At 44.2% G+C, this 22,660-nt stretch overlaps 2 protein-coding genes across 2 annotated transcripts in view; one reads left to right on the top strand and one right to left on the bottom strand.

Annotated features, from left to right (window-relative positions):
- Window positions 1–2,655, top strand: part of PPP1R14D (protein phosphatase 1 regulatory inhibitor subunit 14D) — a 7,491-nt gene extending 4,836 nt beyond the window's left edge. Inside the window, exons 2-4 of the mRNA XM_027887589.1 lie at window positions 224–319; window positions 524–556; window positions 2,570–2,655. Of these exons, the coding sequence (XP_027743390.1) occupies window positions 224–319; window positions 524–556; window positions 2,570–2,638 (198 nt within the window). The 3' untranslated portion in view covers window positions 2,639–2,655. The remainder of the gene's footprint in view (window positions 1–223; window positions 320–523; window positions 557–2,569) is intronic.
- A 3,590-nt stretch (window positions 2,656–6,245) lies between these two features.
- Window positions 6,246–19,444, bottom strand: ZFYVE19 (zinc finger FYVE-type containing 19). The gene is made up of 11 exons (XM_027887557.1): window positions 19,231–19,444; window positions 18,541–18,662; window positions 15,922–15,975; window positions 15,272–15,432; window positions 13,878–14,023; window positions 12,873–12,987; window positions 12,257–12,466; window positions 11,670–11,749; window positions 10,829–10,939; window positions 9,296–9,435; window positions 6,246–7,892 (listed from the first exon to the last, which is right to left on the bottom strand). The coding sequence occupies exons 1-11, from the start codon at window positions 19,282–19,284 to the stop codon at window positions 7,823–7,825; spliced, it is 1,263 nt and encodes a 420-aa protein (XP_027743358.1). The 5' UTR covers window positions 19,285–19,444; the 3' UTR covers window positions 6,246–7,822.
- Window positions 19,445–22,660: the final 3,216 nt, after the last annotated feature.

Genomic DNA, 22,660 nt, shown 5'->3' with positions numbered 1-22,660 from the left:
GAATGCATACCTCAGGAGGTGTGGTTCTAGCAGACTACAAAAAAGGGCTAGAATCTGTGCCCTCTTTATAAGGCTCTTTATAAGAACCTCCTTATTTTGAGATGATTTATATCTTGACTTCAATTTTGCAGCACAGTTTTATTGCTCAGTTCTTTAAAGATGGACTCTAGAGTTCTTAAACGTTGGAAGGTTTATTAACTGTGGTGGGTTTTTTTCTTTTTAGCTAAGGGAAGAAACAGAGACAGCAACTCCTGAACCACAAATTGATCTTGAAGATCTCCTGGAGGTCCCTAATGAAGAACAGAAATTAAAACTACAGGTCAGATAGAGAGACTTGGTGACTTTAGGTTAGGGACTTTATAGATAGTAGTGGTGCGGGGGTAGAGAATATGTATTTGCAGTGTTGTATGATGCTTCTGTGTTTTCACTTGTCAGAGGTAGTAAGATTATATACACTTTTTGTAGAGAGGTGAGCATTAGATCAACTCATAAATACTAAAATGATGACTCCTTGTTTTTTTAGGAAATCCTCCATGAGTGCTCCAGCCCTACAGAGGTGAGTGAAGCACCATATACATGTAGGTATGTTAGTTATATGTTATACTGTGCTGCTGGTGTGTCTTTGTTGCTGCTTGGCTGAGTAGACAAGACATTACTGTACTGTGGATTTGTTTAATCCTAATGGGAGGCGTTTGCCACTTTATTCTGCTGTGTTACAAAACTACATGTAAATCTACATGGATGAGCTGAAGGCAGACCAATGGAGGAAATAAGGAATTATGCTTTACAGCCAAAGAAAGTTCATTCCATGTTTTGGAATTTTGAAATGACCAGGCTGAGTTGCCATTTGGTCCTCAGTGTAGAAAAGCCATAGATAGCAATACAGTTCACATAACAATCTTGCACACTGACAACTAAAATGCATTCTTAGCTTTAACCACTCTGTGGTTACGAGTTACAAGAATGTGAGATGGTCCTCAGGTTGCATTGGGCAGATAACTGCTGAGCAGTGGCCATGTAAGTTAGTTATACATGTGGGGCTTTTTTCCCATGTGAACTTTAAAAGTACTAATCTTGAGTTTAAGAAATCCCACAAGCTGCCACAATGTCCAGAGGGGTGGAGACTATTACTTTGCAGTGTAGTGCATGCATCACAAAGGAATTGCCTTTGCTGCATTGCATACCTGTACAAAATGGGGTTCCCCATCACTGCTTCAGCCACATGTGCTCAGACATCCTTCTTCATCTTGTCCAGCCTGTGTAGCTGTACAGCAATGAACATACAGAAAATCAGATGAATGCATGACTATCACTGAAATTAAACTGGACTGTAGCAATCATTGCAGGTAGTTTCCTAGCAGGGGTTCAACAAAGGTGGCAGTACAGAAATAGTTTTCAGTGTGTGAATTTCAGATCTGAGGCAAAAATCCCACGTTCCCTGGGTGATAACTGAAAAGAGTTTGCTCTACTGACTCATAAGCCATGAAGGTGTCTTATGGACAGCACTGTACCTGCTGAATACAGATACTGCTACCCCACTGGCAAATCCACGTACTTTCACTCTGGTAATCTTGAATCCTCTTGAAAGATCACAGCAACCTAACTGCAAAAAGCAGACAAGAAACAAAGGGTTTCCTCTGAAAGGACTGACTGAAAAGGAATGAATGATCCTAGGCACTTGCTTCCAGAGCAAGTTGTGGCAACCTCTGATACCCAAATGAGGAAGCTGGGCTTCCACACAGCACAAATGCTAATAAGCTGCAATATTCCAGTGACCTTGCCTAATTACAAGGACACGCTAGGCTTTGGGTAAAGAAAGGCTGCACACTTCTTTATGGTGATGTTACTTGTAATGCAGAGGGTAAAGTTTGCACATTGCCTTCTGCTTGGAATAACCAGATGGTCCAGTTTAGTTCATAGTCCTTGGTTGTGTCAGCAAAGTAGTCAGGGTTTATCTCCATTACCTGCTCATCTATCTGCTCTGCCTCCCCTCAACCCCAGCTCAACGTTATCATTAGTCCTACGTGTGTTTTGCGCCACCTCTTCTCTGCCAGCCACTTCCTTGTAGAGCTGGCACAGCTCCAAGATGGTTTGCAATCCACAACATGGAGCTTTACAGGTTCAACAAGAGGGACAGCTTGCTTTGCCCTAGATTGGGAGGGCAGAAGAAGTGGGCAGGAGGTTATGGTGGCAACAGGAAGCAGTGGAACCTAACAGAGGACAACAGCATCCCAAGGTCATCTCAAGGTAGAAAAGGCAGGTATCTGGGATGAAGAGGGGCAGGCTAGCTCCTGGGGAGAAAATAAACATGGCTTTTCCAGAGGGAAACGGGAAGGGAAGTAGAAGAGCTTTTAAGACACTTTTGATCCATCAAAAGGTCTCCTTTTCTAAGCTAAAAGAAAGGTTTGCTCAATAGATGTCAAAATTGTGGTTTCTACTCAACATAAAGGCAAATGTGGGAATGATGCAAATGCCATAGTACCTGGCAGGTGAGCACTGGAATTAATATGACAGGCTGGTGAGCACTGGAATTAATATGACATCCTTCTTTAACCAATTCTTACCGCAGGACTTCATTACGGAATTGCTTAGTCGATTGAAAGGTCTCCGGAGAGTCACCAATCCTCAGAAGAAATGACCTTGCTCACATGGAACACCCAGCTTTGGTCACAAGGAAACGTGTGTCTTCCCTACAAAAACCAGGATCAGCAACAGCACTTCTGAATATGTTTAGGACATCACCAAGTTTGTGAACTTTGTACCAGTGGTTTGAAGTCTCCACTGCTTCCAGATCTACACATAGAGCAGGAAGCTAGAGTGTACATTTTCTTGATTCCTAAAGAGAATGTTAGTCTGGGGAACAGGACAAGGTGTCCTTCCTTTAGTTTCTTCTAGGAATTGCCATGCTGGCCGAGGAGCACTGAATACAGTTCTCAGGAGCTTGTGGAGACTTCTTTCATTCTGTCCACTGCAAGGAAAACAAGGCATTGGTTACCGCTCATTCATCAACATGGAAAATCAGTCACTGTTAAGCTGCACCCCATTTCAGTCTGGCTGGGACCCAACTGTGATCTCCTGCCTGTTACCACTGTACCTGACTCTACAGCATTGCACCTACTTTGTAAGTCTTATTAAGCCTCTGTTATTTGTGAAGGTTGGACAGAAAATATCCAGTATGAAGGAAGGAAAATGTTCAAGTGCACCTGGTCTGCTTAAGGGGAAGTCTGTGAAACAGCTGTTAAGGCTAATGGAAAAGATTTTTTTTTTTTCTTTTTTATGGAATTTAGGACTTCATGATTTAGAAGTGTCTTCTAAAGGAGCAAGGTCTGGGAACAATTTTTCTCATAATTTAAAAAGATGTAAAAATACTTATTTTGTATATTAAACCAGAGAAAACCAGCCGTGCACTGCTTGCTTTTGTTCTCTCTTTGGTACGAAGAAAAAATGAAGTAAAAAAATATCTGCTCCTCATTTCCCTTCAGGGAGCATCTCGGAGAGAGTCTTTTTACAGACAAGGTAGGTCTCACAAATGAGCAGTGAAGTAGGACACACTGTCTTGCTGGACAAACTCTTCTGGCTACAACTAATGTTTGTCTGGAAAAATACAGAGGAAACTACATCCAGCCTCTCAGCAGGTCAGTAATTTGACACATGTGACTAGGAAATAAGGTAGCAAATGGAGGCTGATTGCTTAGGCAGAGCACTCTCACATTAAGCCTGCCCCTATGCTCATGCCTGCCACTCGAACACAAGAGTTGCTGAGTCACATCCAGAGGGGCTTCTATGTACCAGTACATTCAAGGCCAGCTTTTGAGTAGTTGTTCTGTTTGTTTGTCAGACAGGAGCAGAAGGGACCAACTCTGGAACAGGAGGAACATGCAGGTTAGCTAACAAACACAAACAAGAATTCTTGGGCTGTACCAGTAATATCTGAAACACATCAGTCTTTCCATCTTTATCCGTAGCAAAGTGACGACTATTACCTTTTGCTTCCCTCCTGTATTCCAGGTGTCAGTGAACAAGCTGTGGGCTCTGTCCTGTGAGAGGACAAAATCCAAGCTGCAGTAACAACTGTGATGTAAGGGCTTGCTTCCCTTCAATGCTGTTCTTGTAGCTGACTGTTCTTGTAGCAAGCCATGCAGATCGTATCCTGTTCTAAGGCTGCTCCAAGATGCTCTAAGCCTCACCCACTAGGCTGGAGAAATGGTCTTCCTTTATCCGGGCCAATATATATCTATGGTAGTCCTGGGAACATGCCATTTTTCACCTAGAAAGGGACTAACAGGACATGCCTGCCCTCCTGAAATCTCAGCTTTGTAAGTAAAATAACAACAAAATTAAATCCAGAACTGCAATGGTTTAGATCTGGCATTGATAATGGACTGACACCTGCTAAGACTCAAGAGAGTCCTTGAGAAAGGAGAGCAGCACATGGACAAAAAACTCTGAGCACGGTTAAAAACGAACTGGGATCAAACAGAAGTTCAGGTGGAAGATCTAGGTGGACAGGCCATGAGCAGAGTGTCCTAAACTAGAGATGCAGCTGGTTACAGCAAGTAGTACATAGGAGTCCAGATTACTTCCGCACTCTCCCAAGAGGCTTTGTTTTACTCTGCTGAGCAGCAACAGCACAAAGACCTGACACATCTCTCCTCTAGCCCAAAAGAGATATTCTTCTCTTCTCTGGGCACTGTTCTATATTTCCTCAATATGGAATAATGCAAAGTAGCAGCAAAGGAGTAAGCTGCAGCCCCTAAGATGTGCAGTTGGGTCTGATCCATAAGGACATCAGTACCGTGTGAGAGAACTTCAAAGGCATACAGTGTTCACTGGAAACAAGGCAACATGTAGCCAGGGGCAGATGATTTCTCAGCTCACTGGTGCAAAAGAAAAAGCAACATAAGGCAATCAGAGAAACTTCTTTGTTTAGTTCTTAAACAGCAGTAAATCATACTTGCTTGTATTTACATGTAGGCTGTTCTCACCCTAGACCACAAGGATAGACTAAAATCAGTGTTTTAAAATTTATTTTTACAAATATCTTTCAGTTAACTTTGCTGTCTCTCAGCACCATCACTAGCATAAGGCTGCAATGTTTAGTATGTACATACTGTGCAAGAATGTTACTTTAAAGGAACTTTGCCTTCTTGATTATACCAAGATAACTCAGAATGTGCGAAAGTTCATGTGGTTTTCTAATTTGCATCCTTGTTGGGGTGGAGCCTACATTTGATAATTCACATAAAAAACATTTTGAGAGGGAAAGAAAATCTCGTCCCTTATGACATGCTACAAAGACAGAAGCAAAGAAGCTAAATCTCTTTCTTGAAGATGCCGAGCTGTCTTCAGTCCTTGAATGGCTATGACTGAAGTTGATCTGGCCTGCCAGGAACTGATTGTTTACCGATATCTTTTCAAAGACAAGGACAGGGAGTAAGCAACAGAGCCGACAGAGCACTGCCCACTTAAAGGTCATGCAGCATTCCTCTTACACAACAACAGATTCAGCTAGGTGTGCTTCCTGCAGACAGCTATTGGGATACCCCTTTACCCCTCCTCCATGGAAGTCACTGAGGCGACAGCTACAGTGGGAAAGGCTTTTCAGGGGAAAGTGACTGAGCTGCTACTAAAACAGCCAATTACATGCAGAAAGCGCAGCAGCCACAAAAATGTCCATTAGTGGTGCAGGGAAAGCAGCAGCATGTGTATGACCAAAGAAACTCTTCCATGTATGACTAAGTTCTATTTCAGGAACTGGGTTGGGTGCATTTCTGAATTCCTTGGGATGGCCCCAGAGAAACCAATCTGGAATCTAAATAAACTGCTTCCGGCTGTAACCTGCTCCATTACTAGTGATGTGAACAGGGCAGGGCTTACAAGACACAGGCTGCCTAACTGCACAGGAGCTCAAAGTTTGGTTGTGGCTGATGAAGCATCTAAAATGTTGCAAGTAGCACACCAACTCATACTAAGATATTAAAAAAAAAAAAAAAAAAACAGCTGTAAATCAAGAATTAAAATTACCACTAACTGCTTGAAAAGGACACAGGCTGAAGCCCAAAGGAATGGATCAGTCTTAGGAGAGATATAAGAACAGATATTTGCACTTTCCCTTATATATACAAAACACAAAGGATTTAACCTAAGACAGAACTGGACTGTCTATCAGACCAATTAGCAAATAGCAATGAAAAAGTGTCATTCTTATGGTAACACAAACACAGAAGAGCATTTTGTTTTACTTCTTAAGACTGCAAGCTTCTCAGGGCTGTAGCTTATCTAAATTTGGTGTACCATAGGGCTCATTGTGAGCTCTCACATCAGAACAACTCGTTTTCCCATGTACCTGTCCCAAAGAGACAGGCACTGGTGAAGCAAGGACTGCCAGGAGAAAGAAGATCCTCCATAGACACAAGGCTTTGCCACTCTTTCCTAACAAAAAGCTTTGACGGCACTGCTGCATACGTTTTCAATTTTTAGTGTGTTTCCCTGCAGTATTACTATTCTACATTGTCTGAATCAGGTTTCTGTTGAAGGGCCTGAGCCAGTGCAGCACGTTAGGACAAACCCAGCTTCAACAGCAGTTTAATTTATTTGCTGCGCTCTGACCAAGGGTGACAGAGGTGCAGCAAACACTGTTTTGTAAGTTCACCTTGGAGGCAGTGACCTTAAGCACAGGGGCAGGGCAGACAACTGGGAGTGGCAGAGTCAAACCAGACAGGCAAGATTCATTGGAAATTCCCTGTCAAAGGCAAATCCTTTATTTTGTTGCTATTGGAATTTGTCAGCCTTAGAGAGCTCTCCCAGAAGTTCACATTACTCTGGAAAGGGCTCATCCTGATGGAATAATAAAGCACGTTTACAGCAAGTTTAGTTGGGTATTTGGAGCAGTTCTGGGTGCTCTGGACACTGCCAAGTGCCACTTGCATCTGGATTGTCTCCAGGAAGGGATATGAACATATGCAACTGAGCTTCTCTCACAGCCAGAGAAAGAGTATAACATGGGTAACATAATTATCCTACCAGGGGAACAAATAATTAACAAAGCTAAATCCTATTTTCAGACTAATGCAGAACTCTTCTAGACTGATAGGTTGGTCTTACAGACCACATGACGTTGGCACAGCCAGTGCAGATCACAACACTATGTATCAGTAGCAGATTACCTTTAAAAAGGATCCTTCAAGTGAGCAACACTGCCCATCAAGGCAGAGTCGCCCCTGCACCTTTTCCAGACACACCACAGAAACACTTCTGATGACTTCCTGATTCTTCATTTCTTTCCCTACGCCACTTGGCTCAAGGACTAACATACCATTATAAGAAGGCAACAATTTGTAAAAGGGCTATCAGGCGTTTCCAGGAGAGACTTTAACCACAGGCCTCTGTAAATAATTTTTATTACAATTTGAAAGTTCTCATCACACACATGATCACAAAGTAGACAGTTTTCTCAGTGCTTTGCTGCCTGTTGAACCAGTGTGTAAGCTGTTAGCAAAAGCAGGAAGTTACTTATCAGCCAGTAACTGCCTTAAACACTCATCTTTACTGCAACCCACATTGCCTTACCATCTGTATTTATCGACTCATATCCATCTCCTCATTTATTCCCAAGCATGCACAGCAAACCCTGCACTTCTCTGGTGTATTTGTGAGGACAAAGTCATACGCCCTCCAAGCCTCTCTCGGATTACAGCACATCCTTTAACTGTCCAAAACATCACCCGTTTTGGCTGCAAATCCACTTGGATTCTTCCTCCCATCTGGCCTGCTCCTCTGTTTTCCCATTCTCCAGCTCCTTTTCTGCCCATGAAGAACGTGATCACTTCTTGCAAGGAAGATGATAGCGGGAGGTGTGGTGGTCCATCAGGTCAAACTCATCATGGCCTTCCCTGAGAAGCAAATACAAAGTGCAGTCAGAAGTAAATACCCAGGCTGGGAATTCACCCTTAGCTACTGCACAAGGTATCTCCCAGCAGCTCTTAACTAGAAACTTATCCCAGGAGTTAGCTGTGAGGACCTGACTGGCAGCCACATGGACTGACTACTTAAGGTATTCACTTGCAACAGAAACCTCTGAGGTGCTTTGTGGGAAGGTCTGCTCATCCTTGCCTGATGGATTCAAAAATGACAATAGATCTCTCTGTCTCTTCGCCTCTTGGAGTGATTCATGTAACTGATGGCTCATTTTCAGCACTATGTCTATGATTCTAGGGATAGTAGCAACTCCTATGACAACAGACAAAATGACAGTCTGCTCTGCCTAACTCTGTTGAGGCTGAAATGCAGCTTATCGGCAGCTGTCTGAACCACGCTCAGCAGCAGGCAGTGTTGAGACACAAGCCTGCATCTGCAGGGAGCAACTGATACACTCATTCACCTGCCAATCTGCTAATTCTGCTTTTATTGATGTTTGCTGTTGGATACTTTTGTTTGTTTGCTTTGGTTTTAATAATCTAATACAGCCAATCATATGCTTCCTTAACATTTTCATATTTTTCCTGTTCCATTTCCATTTCTCTACAAAAACATTTGAAGGAAATCAGAGAATATACACAAAAGCATCTCTTGTTATCCAAATCGGATTCTTAGCAACTTGCTGTCTAAATTTCCTCCAGCCAGTTTCTTCCAGCCAACTACCCAAAAGTTTTGAGGCATGAAAGAAGAGCAGTCACACAACCTGTTAGGAAAAGCTTTGTATTCGAAGGAATTAACCCTTTAAATCTGAGACATGCAATATTTTTCAGAAATCAAGCTCAAAATGTTTAAGAACCAAGACTACAGCTGCCCCAAGGCCTGACCGGTGAAAAAGGGTTCAGATATACATATTTCAATAAAGATCTTTTTAGTATGGTTTAAGATTGCAAAATCTCAACCTAAGAAAAGCTTCAGGAATTTATACTATCTGATCTCCCCTCTTAAGGGAACACAGCCCAGATCATCCATCAATGGCACTACACAAGCCATAGGAGTCACTGAACAATAGTGTCTTTTATCCCATCCCACGTAATGCAGCACACCAGCTGCTCCAGAGAACACTCAGACAATGTGCCCAAACATGCACTGAAGCAGTACACACAGAACATTTCTGCCTAGGATCAGTTTAGTCCCTGAAGCCTGGGATAACTACTTATCATGCAAAGTATTTCCATAACAACTAGCATTCAGCTCGGATCTGGGTTCCTTAAATATTCCCTCCTACTGCCTGTTTTTCTGCCCAATGGGAAAAACAAACAAAAGGGGCCAAGCTTTCCTTTTACCTGCCTCTCAGACCAAGAGGAATTGTAAGACTTACCGAAAACAGCGCTGGCAGTAGAGGTCCCCATCACAGCCATGGCAGCGCAAAGTGGCATCTTCGTTGCAGATACAGCACCAGGGTAACTCATCCTCATCACTATCTGCCCTGGCAAGAGCTGTGGTGGTTGGAGTCTGGCTCTAATTCACAAAGAAAACAGAGACACAGAGTTCAAACCTCAGCAGAGAAAATACAGGACTTTCATTGTAATGCACGATGGCCACAATGACCTGTCATATGGTCCGTAGTTTACTCTCTGTTGATGCTAAGTCTGTGAGAAGAACTTGCCCAGAGCCCAAGGACAGGCTCCATATGTATCTACATTGTTGAAGAAAACCCGAAGGTACTTCCTAGAATTTAGTCATGAATCTACATTGCTTGGAATATAAACAGGTATTCACTCTCATTTGGTGTCTACAGCAATATAAACCCATATTGCCTGTACTGTGTTAAGGGCATGAAGGCCAGATCTTCTGGCAGGCACCACAACAATATCATGTGACAGACAATTCCTGCTGTAAAAGCAAGCAATCAAGCAGTTTTGCTGAAAGCAGTTATGGGGGAAGGGAAAGTAATGGGAGGTTGGGTGTGTTTTCCTCCCTGTTATGGAAAGAAAAACGGGGGACAAAGGAAGTGATTTGCCAAAAGGCCCCTACTATTGATTTGTACCTGTGGTTGTGACAAAAAAATCTTCTGAAATCATAATGTAAATATATCCATAAGGCAAACTATTGTCTCTTTCTCCCTTGCAGAGAATTCTTGTGGAACTGAACAGTCATAAACGCACTGAGACACAGTGCCTGGACACTGTCAAAGGCAGCTGTCTAACATAATCTTTTCCTAACACTGCCTTTACATCAGTAATCCCAGAAATACGAGGTGGCATGCCAAGGAGATGGGTGTTTTAAAAAATGCTTACAATTAAATAATTTCTTCCATGGGGGACAGGCCTGACAGGTGACTGTCAGTCCTGCGTCCATTTACTTCTTGTAATGTACATTAGAGAACATGCCTGTATTTCCATAGTAGGCCAGAATCCACTCTGAGCATAGGATATCTTGCTACTAATTCCTTCCTCTGATATTATATGGGAACACAGACAATATATTACTGTCTAGAGGTTCTATTCTGCACAAGCTGAAAGCACCAACAAACCTCCAATTTATGCTGATTCAGGCTGTATGGTACTGGACTGTGGCCTTGCCAGTCTAATTTTATATATACATTCTCTAATATCCATACTGAGAGGTCTCTGCTAACTTCTCCAGATTTAGTTGACACCATAACATTCAACAGAAAGCCAGCCTGAAACGAATTGTATTTCAGGGGGCAATTCCTCTTAAATGGATGATTCACAACTGAGCTCAGGACTGGTCAGCCTTGCAGAAGCTGCTTGGCTTGTCTGCCCTGGAAAAACTGGTTAGTTAATTTTTTTCTGCATTAAGCCTAGGATACAGCAAACTTCTGCTGCAGAACTGTACTCTTAAGACCCTGGAATACATCAGTTCAAGAGATCCTGACCAGCTCACTGACCTTTTGCTTTGCTTTCTTACACAGGTTCTGTTGTGAAGGTCCTGGTTGGGTGGTCTGATCTGGAGGAATGTTGAATCCACTTGCTTCATCCAGGGCTGCTTCCTCTGTGAGCTGGTAACAAAAGAAAGCAAGAAGCCTCTTGTTTCAAACACAGCTGCAATCCTCATTCTAGGCCCTAAACCTCCCACCCTTCTTGCTTTCATGCAATAACAGGAGATCAGAAGTCTGAATATATCTTGTGTTATCCAGACAGATGTGAGCTCTCTCTGCACTAGGAACACTGTGTGTACACTGTGGGCAGTCAGTGCAGTAGCAGGGGCCTGTAGCAAACACACTCTGCTTTGCAGCACAACTATCAGCCGACCCTCAACATCGTGCTAATCACACGCATGTGATGAATCAGACACAGCAACTGTCTGATTGTCTGAAGCACAGCAAGCTTGGGTCTGCCTGCCAGGACAATTCAGAGACATTTTAGAGAGAAATAAGCTGTGTTACACAGCACACACGTCATCATCCATGTTCTAACTGGCTAGGGGAGAAGATGGAACAGGAAATAAGGAAGTAGCAGAAGAGTGGGGTTGTAAAGAAGATACAGACACCACAAGAGACACTAAGCATGAAGGAGAAAGGCAATGTGACAGACTAGAAGCATTGCTGTCAATCACCTGTCAAAATAGCTGAATGGCCCATGGGAGCTAGCATTGGAAAAGCATTAGGAGTGGAAGGAGTGAAACTCTTTCCAGAAACACAAACACATCCTTTGTATGCTCATCAGGTAACAGACACACTGGGCATAACTGAGAGGAAGATAAACAAGGCCACAGCTGCCACTTCTGACCTGTTTTAGCACTCTGCGAATGGCTTCCTCCTCAGTCACTTCCTCATCACTGTCAGGAAGTTTATAGTTTTCCAGTGTAACTGCAGGAGTAAGAAATGGGAGACTGTAATCCAAACTTGCTTCAAATTTTGTGCCCCCCTATATACCAGAGACAATTCCTTGTGGTGTGAGCTGGTCTTGGCACTCTGGCTCTGACACAGACAGATCCTTTTCAGGTGCAAACTCCTCAAAAAGGGTGTTACTGTTTGGTTTTAATACTGGAAGAGGGAAGAAAAAAATCCCCACCAAACCCAGAGCTTTGCTTTTAAAAGCTTTGTTAACCTCATCAGAGCATGCTAGAATTACCTCAGAGAAGGGTGCAAGACAAAGCACTCTGACCTTACAGCTCCAGCCTTTACCCTCAACTTAGATCTTTCACACTGATTTCATAATGAACCAACTTGCATAACTTTACAGACAGAATCAAATCTCAGTCTGTTTCTTGCAGAACATAGGAATTAGATGGATAAACACTTCTCAGAAAAGAAATTACTCTGTCACAGCAACTTGATTCATCTCTTGGCAGTGTATTCTCATCTGCTGCTCACCTTTCTCTGGGTCCTCGCCTTTGAGTGCTGCCAGTCTCTTGGCTACCTGTAAGATCTTCTCCTGCCTAGTATTCTCTTCCTGCAGCTCAGCAGCAGCTTCTGCCAGAAGTTTGTTCTTCTCTTCTTCTATCTGTTTTGGGTCCAGATTTGCAGGGCAAACACAATCTTCACTTTCCCGATTGAGATCATTCAAACTTTGGCTACTAACAGCTGTAAACAGACACACAGAACATGCTGGTGACTCAGCAGCAATGTTCCTTGGGCACAGAAAACACAGTGAAAGCAATGCTACTGCTGCTCTCCGTGAATCCATGTATCCATAGCATTAGGAGTAGCAATACCTCCTCCCCAGGGAAGGGTGACCTTAGAGAAACAGAGAGGAGCAATCTGTGTACAACAATCCTGACAAGGAACCATCTCCAGGCAAAGACACACTGAGACCCAGTATGGACCCAGATGGCTGTTCTTGGTCAATCTGGTAGTCATAAGAGGGAGAGATGGACAAATCGGACACCCAGCTCACCTGTAAGCTACATAGGGAGGCACATATTGCCTTCTCAATATAGCACACACATTATTAAGACATAAACAGGTGTTTGGAAGCCAAAATAAATACCTTGAGGCTGAACTCTTGGTCTGTAATGCTCATCAATGGCAACTTCCTCAGACAGTTGAGTTAACAGGTCATCTGTCTGCTGGACCAGACTTCTGGTATCAGGAGGCTGGTGTACCTAAGAAACAAAGGGGGTGTGGGAAAAGGCAAATGAGAGGAAAGTGGCATACTCGATCAAAGGAAAGTTTGGCAACCAAGATCACCCTGGAGAGAAGCAGCATAAAAAGATGCTTCCACTGATATTGAGAATTTCAGCTTGCAGCTTTATGGGGTGTATGACTTTCAAGGGCTTCATTTTAAGAGGTGCTGAATGCATACAGTTGTAAGAGCAGTTACCCAAACAATGCGAAGTGGTGCTGAATGTATAGGAGTATATGCTGCTGGGTCCCAACCCCAGCTCTGTCACTACCTCTGATGCAAACAGTGTCATTCTCAATAGTGCCAACCAGCAGCCCCACTAAGACCTACAGTAATATCTGGGCACGCAGCTGAAAAAAGATGCATGAGGAAATGATATTCTGGGGACAAGATCATTCCCATGGGCTTTCAATCCAACTGATTCCTCTGCAACATTGGACAAACCACACTAAACTTCCATTTCTGGAATATTTAACAGGATTTTTCCCAGCTGGTGTGCAGTAATGACTACAAGATACAATTAGAAGGTAGGGCTGATAAGCCCCAGCCACAGACAAACAGCTCTGAAATATTATGACCACTTAGGTATAAAAATGGGTTGAGAGTAAAAAACTTAGCAACTATTGTTAAAAATATACACATGAACTACACCTGACATGAAGGAGCACATTGCATTCAAACTGAGGCAGCGAACTGGTAAAGGCTGGCTATTTGCTTCTGAAGCAATGACACAATCAGGAAATGGAGATTTTTGAAGGAAGCTACCTGGACACAAAAAAGCTGAAGAAGGAAGAACAGTTAACATGCTTGGACACCAGTTATTGTGTCAGCTCAGAATTAATTGTTGAATAAAGAGTTGAGGGATCTTACAGGTCGGCGAGCCTGGGAAGGAGGATCTCTCCCCTGCAGGACAGCCAACCGATCCTCCATCTCCTTTGTGGATGGAACAGGTCCCCGGCCATCCTCCTTCAGGGCAGCCAGCCTAGCTTCAATCTCAGCCTGGGTAGGGATGGACTCTGCAATTCAGGATAACCCAAGAGAAGACATTATTCTGTTACTGAAAACAAAAGACTTCAGTTGTGTTTTTTTTCCTTAAAATTGTACTTCTTTCTGGAATCAGACTCTGAACATCTGAGCAAAAACCTCCCTGGGCCCTGATGTGAATGAGGGGTCATACTGCAGTGACTCAGAGACTACCCTAATGCTACTGGCTGTCCTTTTCTTCAGAGTCCTTGCCTCCTTCACAGTTTATCTCCTAGCCATAAGGTGAATATTAGGGTAACATCATTTGGCAATTAGCTGACTTGGAATACTAGGGACAGGCAGAGAAATAAGAGTCTTTGAGGCAGTACAGTCCATTGCTCCCACATCTCCTAATGCCAACCTAGACATATATCAGACTGAAACCCTCCCCTGCCACGTAAGAGGTGAGAGGCAATTACCTCAAATTGTGCCAGGGGAGGTTTAGATTGGGTATTAGGAAAATTTCTTCACAGAAGGGGTTGTCAAGCACTGGAACAGGCTGCCCAGGAAAGCGGTTGAGTCACAATCCTTGGAGATACTCAAAAGATGTGTAGATGTGGCACTTAGGGACATGGTTTAGCCGGGGACTTGTCAGTGCTGGGTTAACGGTTGGACTTCGTGATCTTAAAGGTCTTTTCCAACCTAAATGAATTCTGTGATAACAATGTAACCACTTTGCAGTGTGTTCTTTCTCTTTTAGGGATCCCACATAATTTTAAAAATAGTTTATTCTCCTGCAAGCACCTCAAGGCTGGCCCAGAACCTGACAGCTGTGGACTGGGATGAGAATCCTTTCCCTTCTCTGTGAGACAAGGCTGGCCAGAACATAGTCCCACAGAGAACTGCTGTTGCCCAGGACAGTGACCCACAGGAAACCTTCTAAAAAACACTTTGGGCAAAGACTTTAATATCATTCTGCTCCAAGCGGCCTTGACACAGGCTTTTACCCCAAAAAAAGGAAATGAGAAAGTGATTTTACACATTAGATACTGCCCCAAAATTGAGCTCTAGTTTCAAGGAAAACCCCAAGAAACAAAATAAAACTGGAACATTGACCTAAAATCATTGTAGAATTGGGCCATTGGGGCAGCAGTACTTGGAAGCTCTGTCCCATTTTGAGCCTTGATTTCCCTAAAACAGCAGCCTCTTAACACCCAGGACTCCCCTCTCCTTCCAGATTCCATGTTTCCCAAGTAGCAGTGTGCCCACTCAAGGTATTTACAGCATTCTCTACAACTCACTCGGTTTCCTTTCTTCCCTGAGCCTCTCCAGTCTCTCTGCAATAGCTCTATCCTCTTTTGAGAGCCCCTGGTATCTGGAGCCTGCTTGACCTGATGGTTTTGCAGCTGCTTTCTGTTGCTCTTTCAGCTGGTTTTGTTTAGCCTCAAAAGCTGCTACACGCCTGTGACAAGGACGGAAAAAAGACATGACAATTGAGAACAGGGATTTTAACCTGGAGATATGAAAACACCCTCTGTGAACCCAACAGAAATGAAACCACTCTCATATCAGGCTCTCCAACATCAGCACAATGAGATATTGCTAAGAGTAAGGAAAACCTTAGCTCACAGGAGCAACATGCCTGGCACTGCTTCCCACGAGACATGGAACATTTCACCACCAGGTTCCTGTTTCCAAGCCAGCTCTGATCAGTCACAGATAACTGCAGGCAGGTGGCTTTTCAGGAGTCTATTCAAAAGAACTCACACCCCACCCCTACAAACAAACTAACAACCCAAACAACAAAACAAAAGCTCCATTCTTAATCTAATTCTGAATCCAAGCAAACACCCACATCACAAGAGCCACTTTTGCAGGTGTCCACAGGAGAAAAGGAAGACCTGAAAGGCTACTCTGCAGCAGAAACAATTGATTGACAAGTGCAACTCACTTTTTGTAGTTTTCTGGTGGTGACCATTTTGCTGAACTGCTTTGAGATCCCTCTCTGAAAGACAAAAACAATGATTTTTATGAATTCAGGATACTGACAACAATCACCTAGTCTCTCAACTCAAGAGGAATCAGCAGACTTTTCTTGACCTCTTGATACAGCCCCTTTCATAACCTCATTAATATTGAGAGCAATTAGTTTATGAACTGGATTAAGATAAGGTAACTGCCTGGGACAGCAGGGGACTTAATTTCTAGTCCTTCGGTCCAGTTGTTTTGCATTGTGATTTAATACAGTCACCAGTGATCCAAAGGAGGTGGGGCTGAAATACCCTTGCCTCCCACAGCCTGCACCTCCCAGTTCAGAGAGCAGGTAGAGAGTAGTTAGGTAAGACTCCCAGTGTAACTAGCTTCCATGCAGCAGAACACTCTAGAAGTAGCTGGGACGTGCAACAAACACAGAATTATATAATGCACAACCAAAACAAAATGTTGCAGAACTTATTATATAACCACCACCATGATGACATCTTCTAGCACACTTGAACACTGCACACCACAAGCACATATTGTATAACTATCTTCTGCTTCACTGTATTCAGGTTGAGGGGCTAAACTACACACTTAGGTAAGGTAGTTGGCATATTTCACTCGTTCTTGGAAGCCACAGATACAAACATAGCTAAGACCTGCATAGTAAAGAATGAATGTAACATTGTTGGACCACTTCCCAGTTCTAAGGTTTCAGTTCTGAAACCTATTTGCATGAATAACAACATATGCAGCTTACAGAATGGGGTGCCATCCAGAGGGACCTTGACAAGCTCAGTAAGTGGGTCCATGTGACTCTCATTAAACAATGGGTCCCATGGTTTAACAAAGCCGAGTGCAAAGTGCTGCACCCGGGTTGGGGCAACCCCAGTATCAGCACAGACTGTGGGATGAACAAATGGAGAGCAGCCCTTCTGAGAAAGACTGGGGGGTGTTGGTGGGTGAGAGACTGGACATGAGTCAGCAATGTGTGCTCACAGACCAGAAAACCAATCATGTCCTGGGCTGCATCAAAAGCAGTCTGGCCAGCAAGTCAAGGGACGGGATTCTGCCCCTCAACTCTGGTCTTCTGAGACCACACCTGGAAAGCTGCATCCAGCTCTGGCATCCCCAGCAGAGCAAGGACACAGACCTGTTGGAGTGAGCCCAGAGGAGGCTACCAAGTTAATCAGAGGGATGGAGCACCTCTCCTATGAGGAAAGGCTGACAGACTTGGGATTATTCAGGCCGGAAAAAAAAGGCTTTGGGGTGACCTAATTGCGGCATTCCAGTACCTGAACGGAACTTACCGGAAAGACAGAGAGGGACTTTCTAAAAGAGCATGTAGTAATAGGACAAGGGGAAATGGTTTTAAATGGGGAGTAGCTTTAGATTGGATATAAAAAAAAAAAAAAAATTCTTAACTGTGTGGTTAGTGGGGAATGGCACAGGTTGTCCAAAGAAGCTGTGGATGCCCCATCCCTGGAAGTGTTTAAGACAAATTGGATGGAGGGAGCTCTGAGCAACCAGGTCTAGTGGAAGGTGTCCCTGCCCATAGCAGGCAGGTTGGAAAGAGATCGTCTTTAAGGTCCCTCCCAACCCAGGCCATTCTATGATCTACCTGCTATCCACTCAGGGAGAATTTTTTCTGCTGTAACTCTATAGTACTGATACTAAAGTGATGAGAAAAAAAGGCCCAGAAGAAACACGGAGGAAGGCTGCCCTGTTTTTTTAATGGCTTTGAAGTTGTAAAGGAGAATCAGAAAATTTCAAAACTGAAAAGACTGAATACTGTATTTCACTGTTTCCATGAGCCAGCGAAGATGAAGACCTTAGCTAATGAGAGGCTCCTCTCCTTTAGACACCTGCAGAGCCAGAAAATTCCCCACTAATTGGTGAAAATTCCTTGTTATCTAAGAGAAGTGGAGGAGTAAGAGAAATGCAAAAGAAGGAAGAGGACACAAAAGAATTGGCTAACTGAGGGATTCTGGTGTACGCTTGTGTTCTTGTGTTACTTGTTCGCATGTATAACCCATGCTGCTTCTGAATTACTTTTTTTTTTGTTTTCAACAGGCAATCTAAAAGTTATGTTTGCAAATTTTTTTTTTGAAAGGCAAACTGATTTTATGCTGCAAAAGTTTAAATCTTCGGGCTACGCGTATCAGAGATCCCTCAACACTGAGGATTTGCATCACTGCCCACAGAGGTAATAACATGTCAGCCCATTCAACTACTACACTTCTGAAAAGACTGCCAGTGCTTTTAGAGAGGACAAAACCACAGCTGGGCTTAACCTGGGCTCATCTAGCTAAGATGTTCACAGTAATTCAGTGTCCTTCCGTGAAGTTTCTTTCTGACTACTCTGTCATAATAGAAAACAGGCACAAATCCTGATGCCTATCTGTGGACTACACAACTCATAAAACAACAGTTCAGAAACAGCCTGGCTTGAAACGCCAGGGTACAGGCAGCATCCATGCACAAAGGAAGGCACAGCTCTCATGCATAAATCTGCAACACAACACTGGGGTGTAAACTGGAGATACAAAGCAGGAAACTGTCTGTGGGTGAAGAAACACTCACGCCTTACCCAGTTAGTTTTTCGTGACACTGCTTGCACACCTTTTGCTGCGTGTTTCCACAGCGGGGAACAACAGCAGTGAAGCTCCGGCAGGCCGAGCAGAAGGACCGTCCGCAGTTCTTGCAGCCACACTGCAGAGACAGAGAGAGGGGCAGGGCAGGGCTTCACCACCCCGTCATCACACACCCCCACCGCCCTGACCGGCCGCACGCAGGCACAGTGCCCGTGACAAGGCACACACAAAACAACGCTGGGGCTGTGCTGATTTTTTGTCAGAGAACTGTATTAGCAGCTGCTGATGAAGATACGGAGACTTTCGAGAACCAGCACGTAACTCCTGCTGGGAGCTGAGTCACCACTTCATCCCATAGTATAACAAAGTGTGTGTATGGGAATTGTCTGAGACAATGAACGAATGCGGGATTAGTTTTCCCCTCTTTTTTCTGGTTTTTTTTTTTTTGTTGGTTTTTTGGGGAGGTTTTTTGGTGTTTTTTTGGTCAGTAATCTCCCACGTTTTAAGACAGATTGCAACTAGGCACCACAGGAGCTCAGTAAGCAAGGACAAGAATGCCGGGATGCTGGCCGGGAAGCTGTCTCGGCGCAGGAGGAGGCGGTTCCCAGTTCCCCTCTCAGACCCTCGCACTGTGGGGGCGTCACCCGCGGGACCGGCCGGTCCTGACCCCCCGCAGCCGGACTTGCCTCTTTCTTGAAGACAGAAAACTTGGACGCGCATCCATAGCACCGGCTGTCCATGGCGCTACCGGAGGCGCGACCCAGCCTCAGGCGCGGCGCTGCGCCCCCGCTGAGCCAAGCTCCATGGTCCCCCCCGCCCCGTCCCTTGGCTGCCTCAGGCCCGAGGGTCGGCGGCGAGCGGGGCTGGCATTAACGGGGAGACGCGGAGAGCGCCCGCCCGTCTTCAACACACCGAGATGGCAGCGCACGGCCCGACGGGAGTTGTAGTCCCTCGCCTCACCCTTCCCGGCGTCAGTCGACGGGCAGCTCTCCGTGGATAAACTACACTGCCCAGGGCTCCGCACGGTCCCAGTGCCGGGCCGCCAGGGCCGCCACCCAGGCCACCATCGCCGCGCGATGCATTGTGGTACCTGTAGTCTGGTGCCGCTGCTCTGGCCCGCCCGCAGCGCCATGGCCCGGCGGACATGAACCGTGGGTGTTAATTAGTCAAAAAAGTGACTTCTCTAATGCTGACAGGGTTGTCCCCCAATTACTCTCTTTTTTGAGGTCTTTTTTTGTCTTAAAGCTGTGGTGAGATCCTGGTTCAGAACAGCAAAAATCGACTGAATTGCAAAACTCCGGTTATCTCCAGCCCATCCTTGCCAAGGTTGGTCTGTGTGCCCTCAGAAGGGAACGTCCTGCAGGGTTTCCAGAAAGAGTTACTAAGTGTACCATGAATCATCCTGCTAACCGCGCGGGTTTTCAGGTGCATTTTGCATTCTTTTCTGTTTAATATGTAAGCTCACACTGAAAAAGCCTGCACAATTAAATTAGGAAACTGATTTATTCAAGGAAGTAAGACTCGTTAATACCTGAACAAAGCTAAATCGAAAGAAAAAAAAAATGGAGGTTTCCCCTCTCAATTTGTATTTTTGATTTATTTTCGTTTTACTTTTTGTTTTGGTTGGTTAGGGTTTTTTTGTTGTTGTTGTTGGTTGGTTTGGTTTTGGTTGGTTTGTTATTTTTAAAAAGCACTGGAAAGACAACTGTATAAAACTTGGAAGCTAAACTTTGCACCTCTCCAGCAATTATGCTGGAGACCACACGGAAACTATACGTATCGTAGGCATAAGCAGGGAATCGGGACAAATGTAAACTCAAATAAAAGACTTCATTGTCTTTGCTATTGAGCTGATCAATAGGAAAAGAGAAGAGGAAGTTTGAATCTTAATATTATAGTGCAACCTACCGACTGAGAGCTGAAATTTGGAGTGCCGCTCTTTAAGACAAAAATGCAGTGACCCAAAGAACCTTCCTATCCGGACAGCAGCACCAACACAGGGACACGGGAGGGAGCGACTTAGTTAGAGACACTGAAACATCCTTGTTGAGAAACGCCTCGGCTGAATTTGCCGGATGGAACTGAGCGCCGTGCCTGGAGAAGAGGTACGACGCGTTCCCATTCCCGTCCTCGTTCCCCTGCAGGTGACCGCCAGAGGGGGCCCGGCCCCCGCAGTTCTCCCGTTCCTACATCAAAAGCCATTTGGCAACAGAACAGCAGCAGCTTTCCTTTATTTCTTCTATTACCCACTGATGTTTCCCATGATAAAGCAAACTCGATTATAAAATCCTATGTGACAACTTAGCCTGTAAGGTTTTCAATTTCTGTCTGAAATCCAGGAGAGATTGAACGGTTCATGTATCTTCTCCTTGCCAAACTCAGTTGTTGCACAGTAAGTTGTACATTCTCTGTCCTATATAGTTATAGCTGCAAAGGCTGTGTTCTTCTCTACTCGCTGTGAAACTGCCCCAGCGTATTAGACTTGGCCTTGATAATCTTGGGGCTTGATGGAACATGTCTAGAAATAAAGCTTTGGGTCTGAAAAAGTTTAAATTAAGTAAAAATGTGACCATTTGCCTACTAAATCTCCCAGGCTGTAATGTTTCTCCTTGCAGTTCAGTGTGGTGAATAGGGCAGATCATTAGCATAGTGAAATTGAAAACTGAGCTTCAGTACTCTCTTGCTGTTGCAATAGGCTCATTTTCTTTTATTAGATGAGGAACCAACTGTATAACAGCCTATCAAAAGCTGCCCTTATTTTCTGTCAGACATTATTTGCAGTCCTGAGTGATATAGATCAGGCAAAGTATAAAGTCAGGACCCTGAATTTCAGAAAACAAACTTCCAGGTCTTCAAGGAGTTAGTTAATAGGACCTTTGGGAAACTGTCCTCTGGGACAAGGGACCAGAACCAAGCTGGTAGATCTTTAAGATCTGGTAGATCATAATGTGCAAGAGCTCTTGATCCCCAGGTGTAGAAATCAGAAAAAGAAGGCAAGAGACTGGCATGGTTGAGTTGAGACTAAAGGGCAAAAAGGAAATGCACAGGCAGTGGAAGCAGGAAAGGGTATCCTGGGAAGAGCACAGGGCTGCTGCCTGGTTGTATAGGAATGGGGTCAGGAAGGCCTGGGGAGCTGAGGCACCTGTCCTATGAGAACAAGCTGAGAGAGCTGGGATTGTTCAATGGAGACAAGAAGGCTCTGGGGAGACCTTATTGCAGCCTTTCAGTACTTAAAGGGGACTTACAAGAGAGATAGGAACATGCATTTTAGCAGGGCCTGTTGTGATAGCATAAAGGGGAATGGTTTTAAACTAAGAGAGGGCTGATTTAGACTAGATATAAGGAAGAATTTTTTTTACAATGAGGGTGATGAGACACTGTAGCAGGTTGCACGGTGCCCAGTCCCTGGAAGCATTCAAGGTTAGGTTGAACAAGGCTCTGAGCAACCTGGTCTAGTTGAAGATGACTCTTCTCATTGCAGAGTTTTGGACAAGATGACCTTTAAATGTTCCTTCCAACACAAACTATTCTGTGATTCTATGATTCAGTGACTAGGGTTGTAGTCATGCAAGTGTCATCTCAACCACAGTTATTTACATATGTAAGAGACATGTATTTTAAATTAAACATAAAAAAAGGCCTATGAGTAGTATATTTTTGTGTGTTTCTGTAGTGCTTTATTCCAGGCTGTTTTTCTCTTACAGCAGTAATTGACAGATCTCTTTTCTGGTTCTTGCAGGGTACAAAAGCATAACACTTGAAGGCTCTGATTTGCCTCCAGGATAGGAACCAGGACAGTCTCAAAGCAGGTAAGAGCAGAACATCTGGACACAAACACTCTTATTTCTTCCACACACATGGGCTTTTGGAAGTGTGTCTCTCTTTAAAGGGATCTGGGTTTGTACGCAATTAAGGTAATAACTGTTTGTGTCATGAGGTATGCACCTCTATGGGAATACATATATAAATTCATTACTGTTAGATACCTCTGGCTTTTGATTTCAAAAGTGTGTTAAGTGAGTGCTGAACTTTCATTAGAACCTCTGAAAATCTTCCTATGGTAGTATTTGAATCCTAAACTTTTGGCTGTACTGTCCACTGTTTCTACTGGCTGGT

This window comes from Empidonax traillii, unplaced genomic scaffold, assembly GCF_003031625.1.
Source record: "Empidonax traillii isolate 1590-97213 ecotype Southwest subspecies unplaced genomic scaffold, ASM303162v1 scaffold11:size2795301, whole genome shotgun sequence".
Taxonomy (NCBI): domain Eukaryota; kingdom Metazoa; phylum Chordata; class Aves; order Passeriformes; family Tyrannidae; genus Empidonax; species Empidonax traillii.
Note: the sequence above shows the minus strand (reverse complement) of the source record. Positions and strands in the feature narration are given on the sequence as shown.

Coding starts and splice junctions, on each gene's coding strand:
- ZFYVE19 (XM_027887557.1), bottom strand. CDS start 19,284: ATGGACAGCCGGTGCTATGGATGCGCGTCCAAGTTTTCTGTCTTCAAG. Junction 12,467..12,872: donor ACCAAGAGTTCAGCCTCAAG/GTATTTATTTTG, acceptor GTCTGTTTACAG/CTGTTAGTAGCCAAAGTTTG. Junction 9,436..10,828: donor GTAAGAAAGCAAAGCAAAAG/GTCAGTGAGCTG, acceptor TTTGTGAATTAG/AGCCAGACTCCAACCACCAC.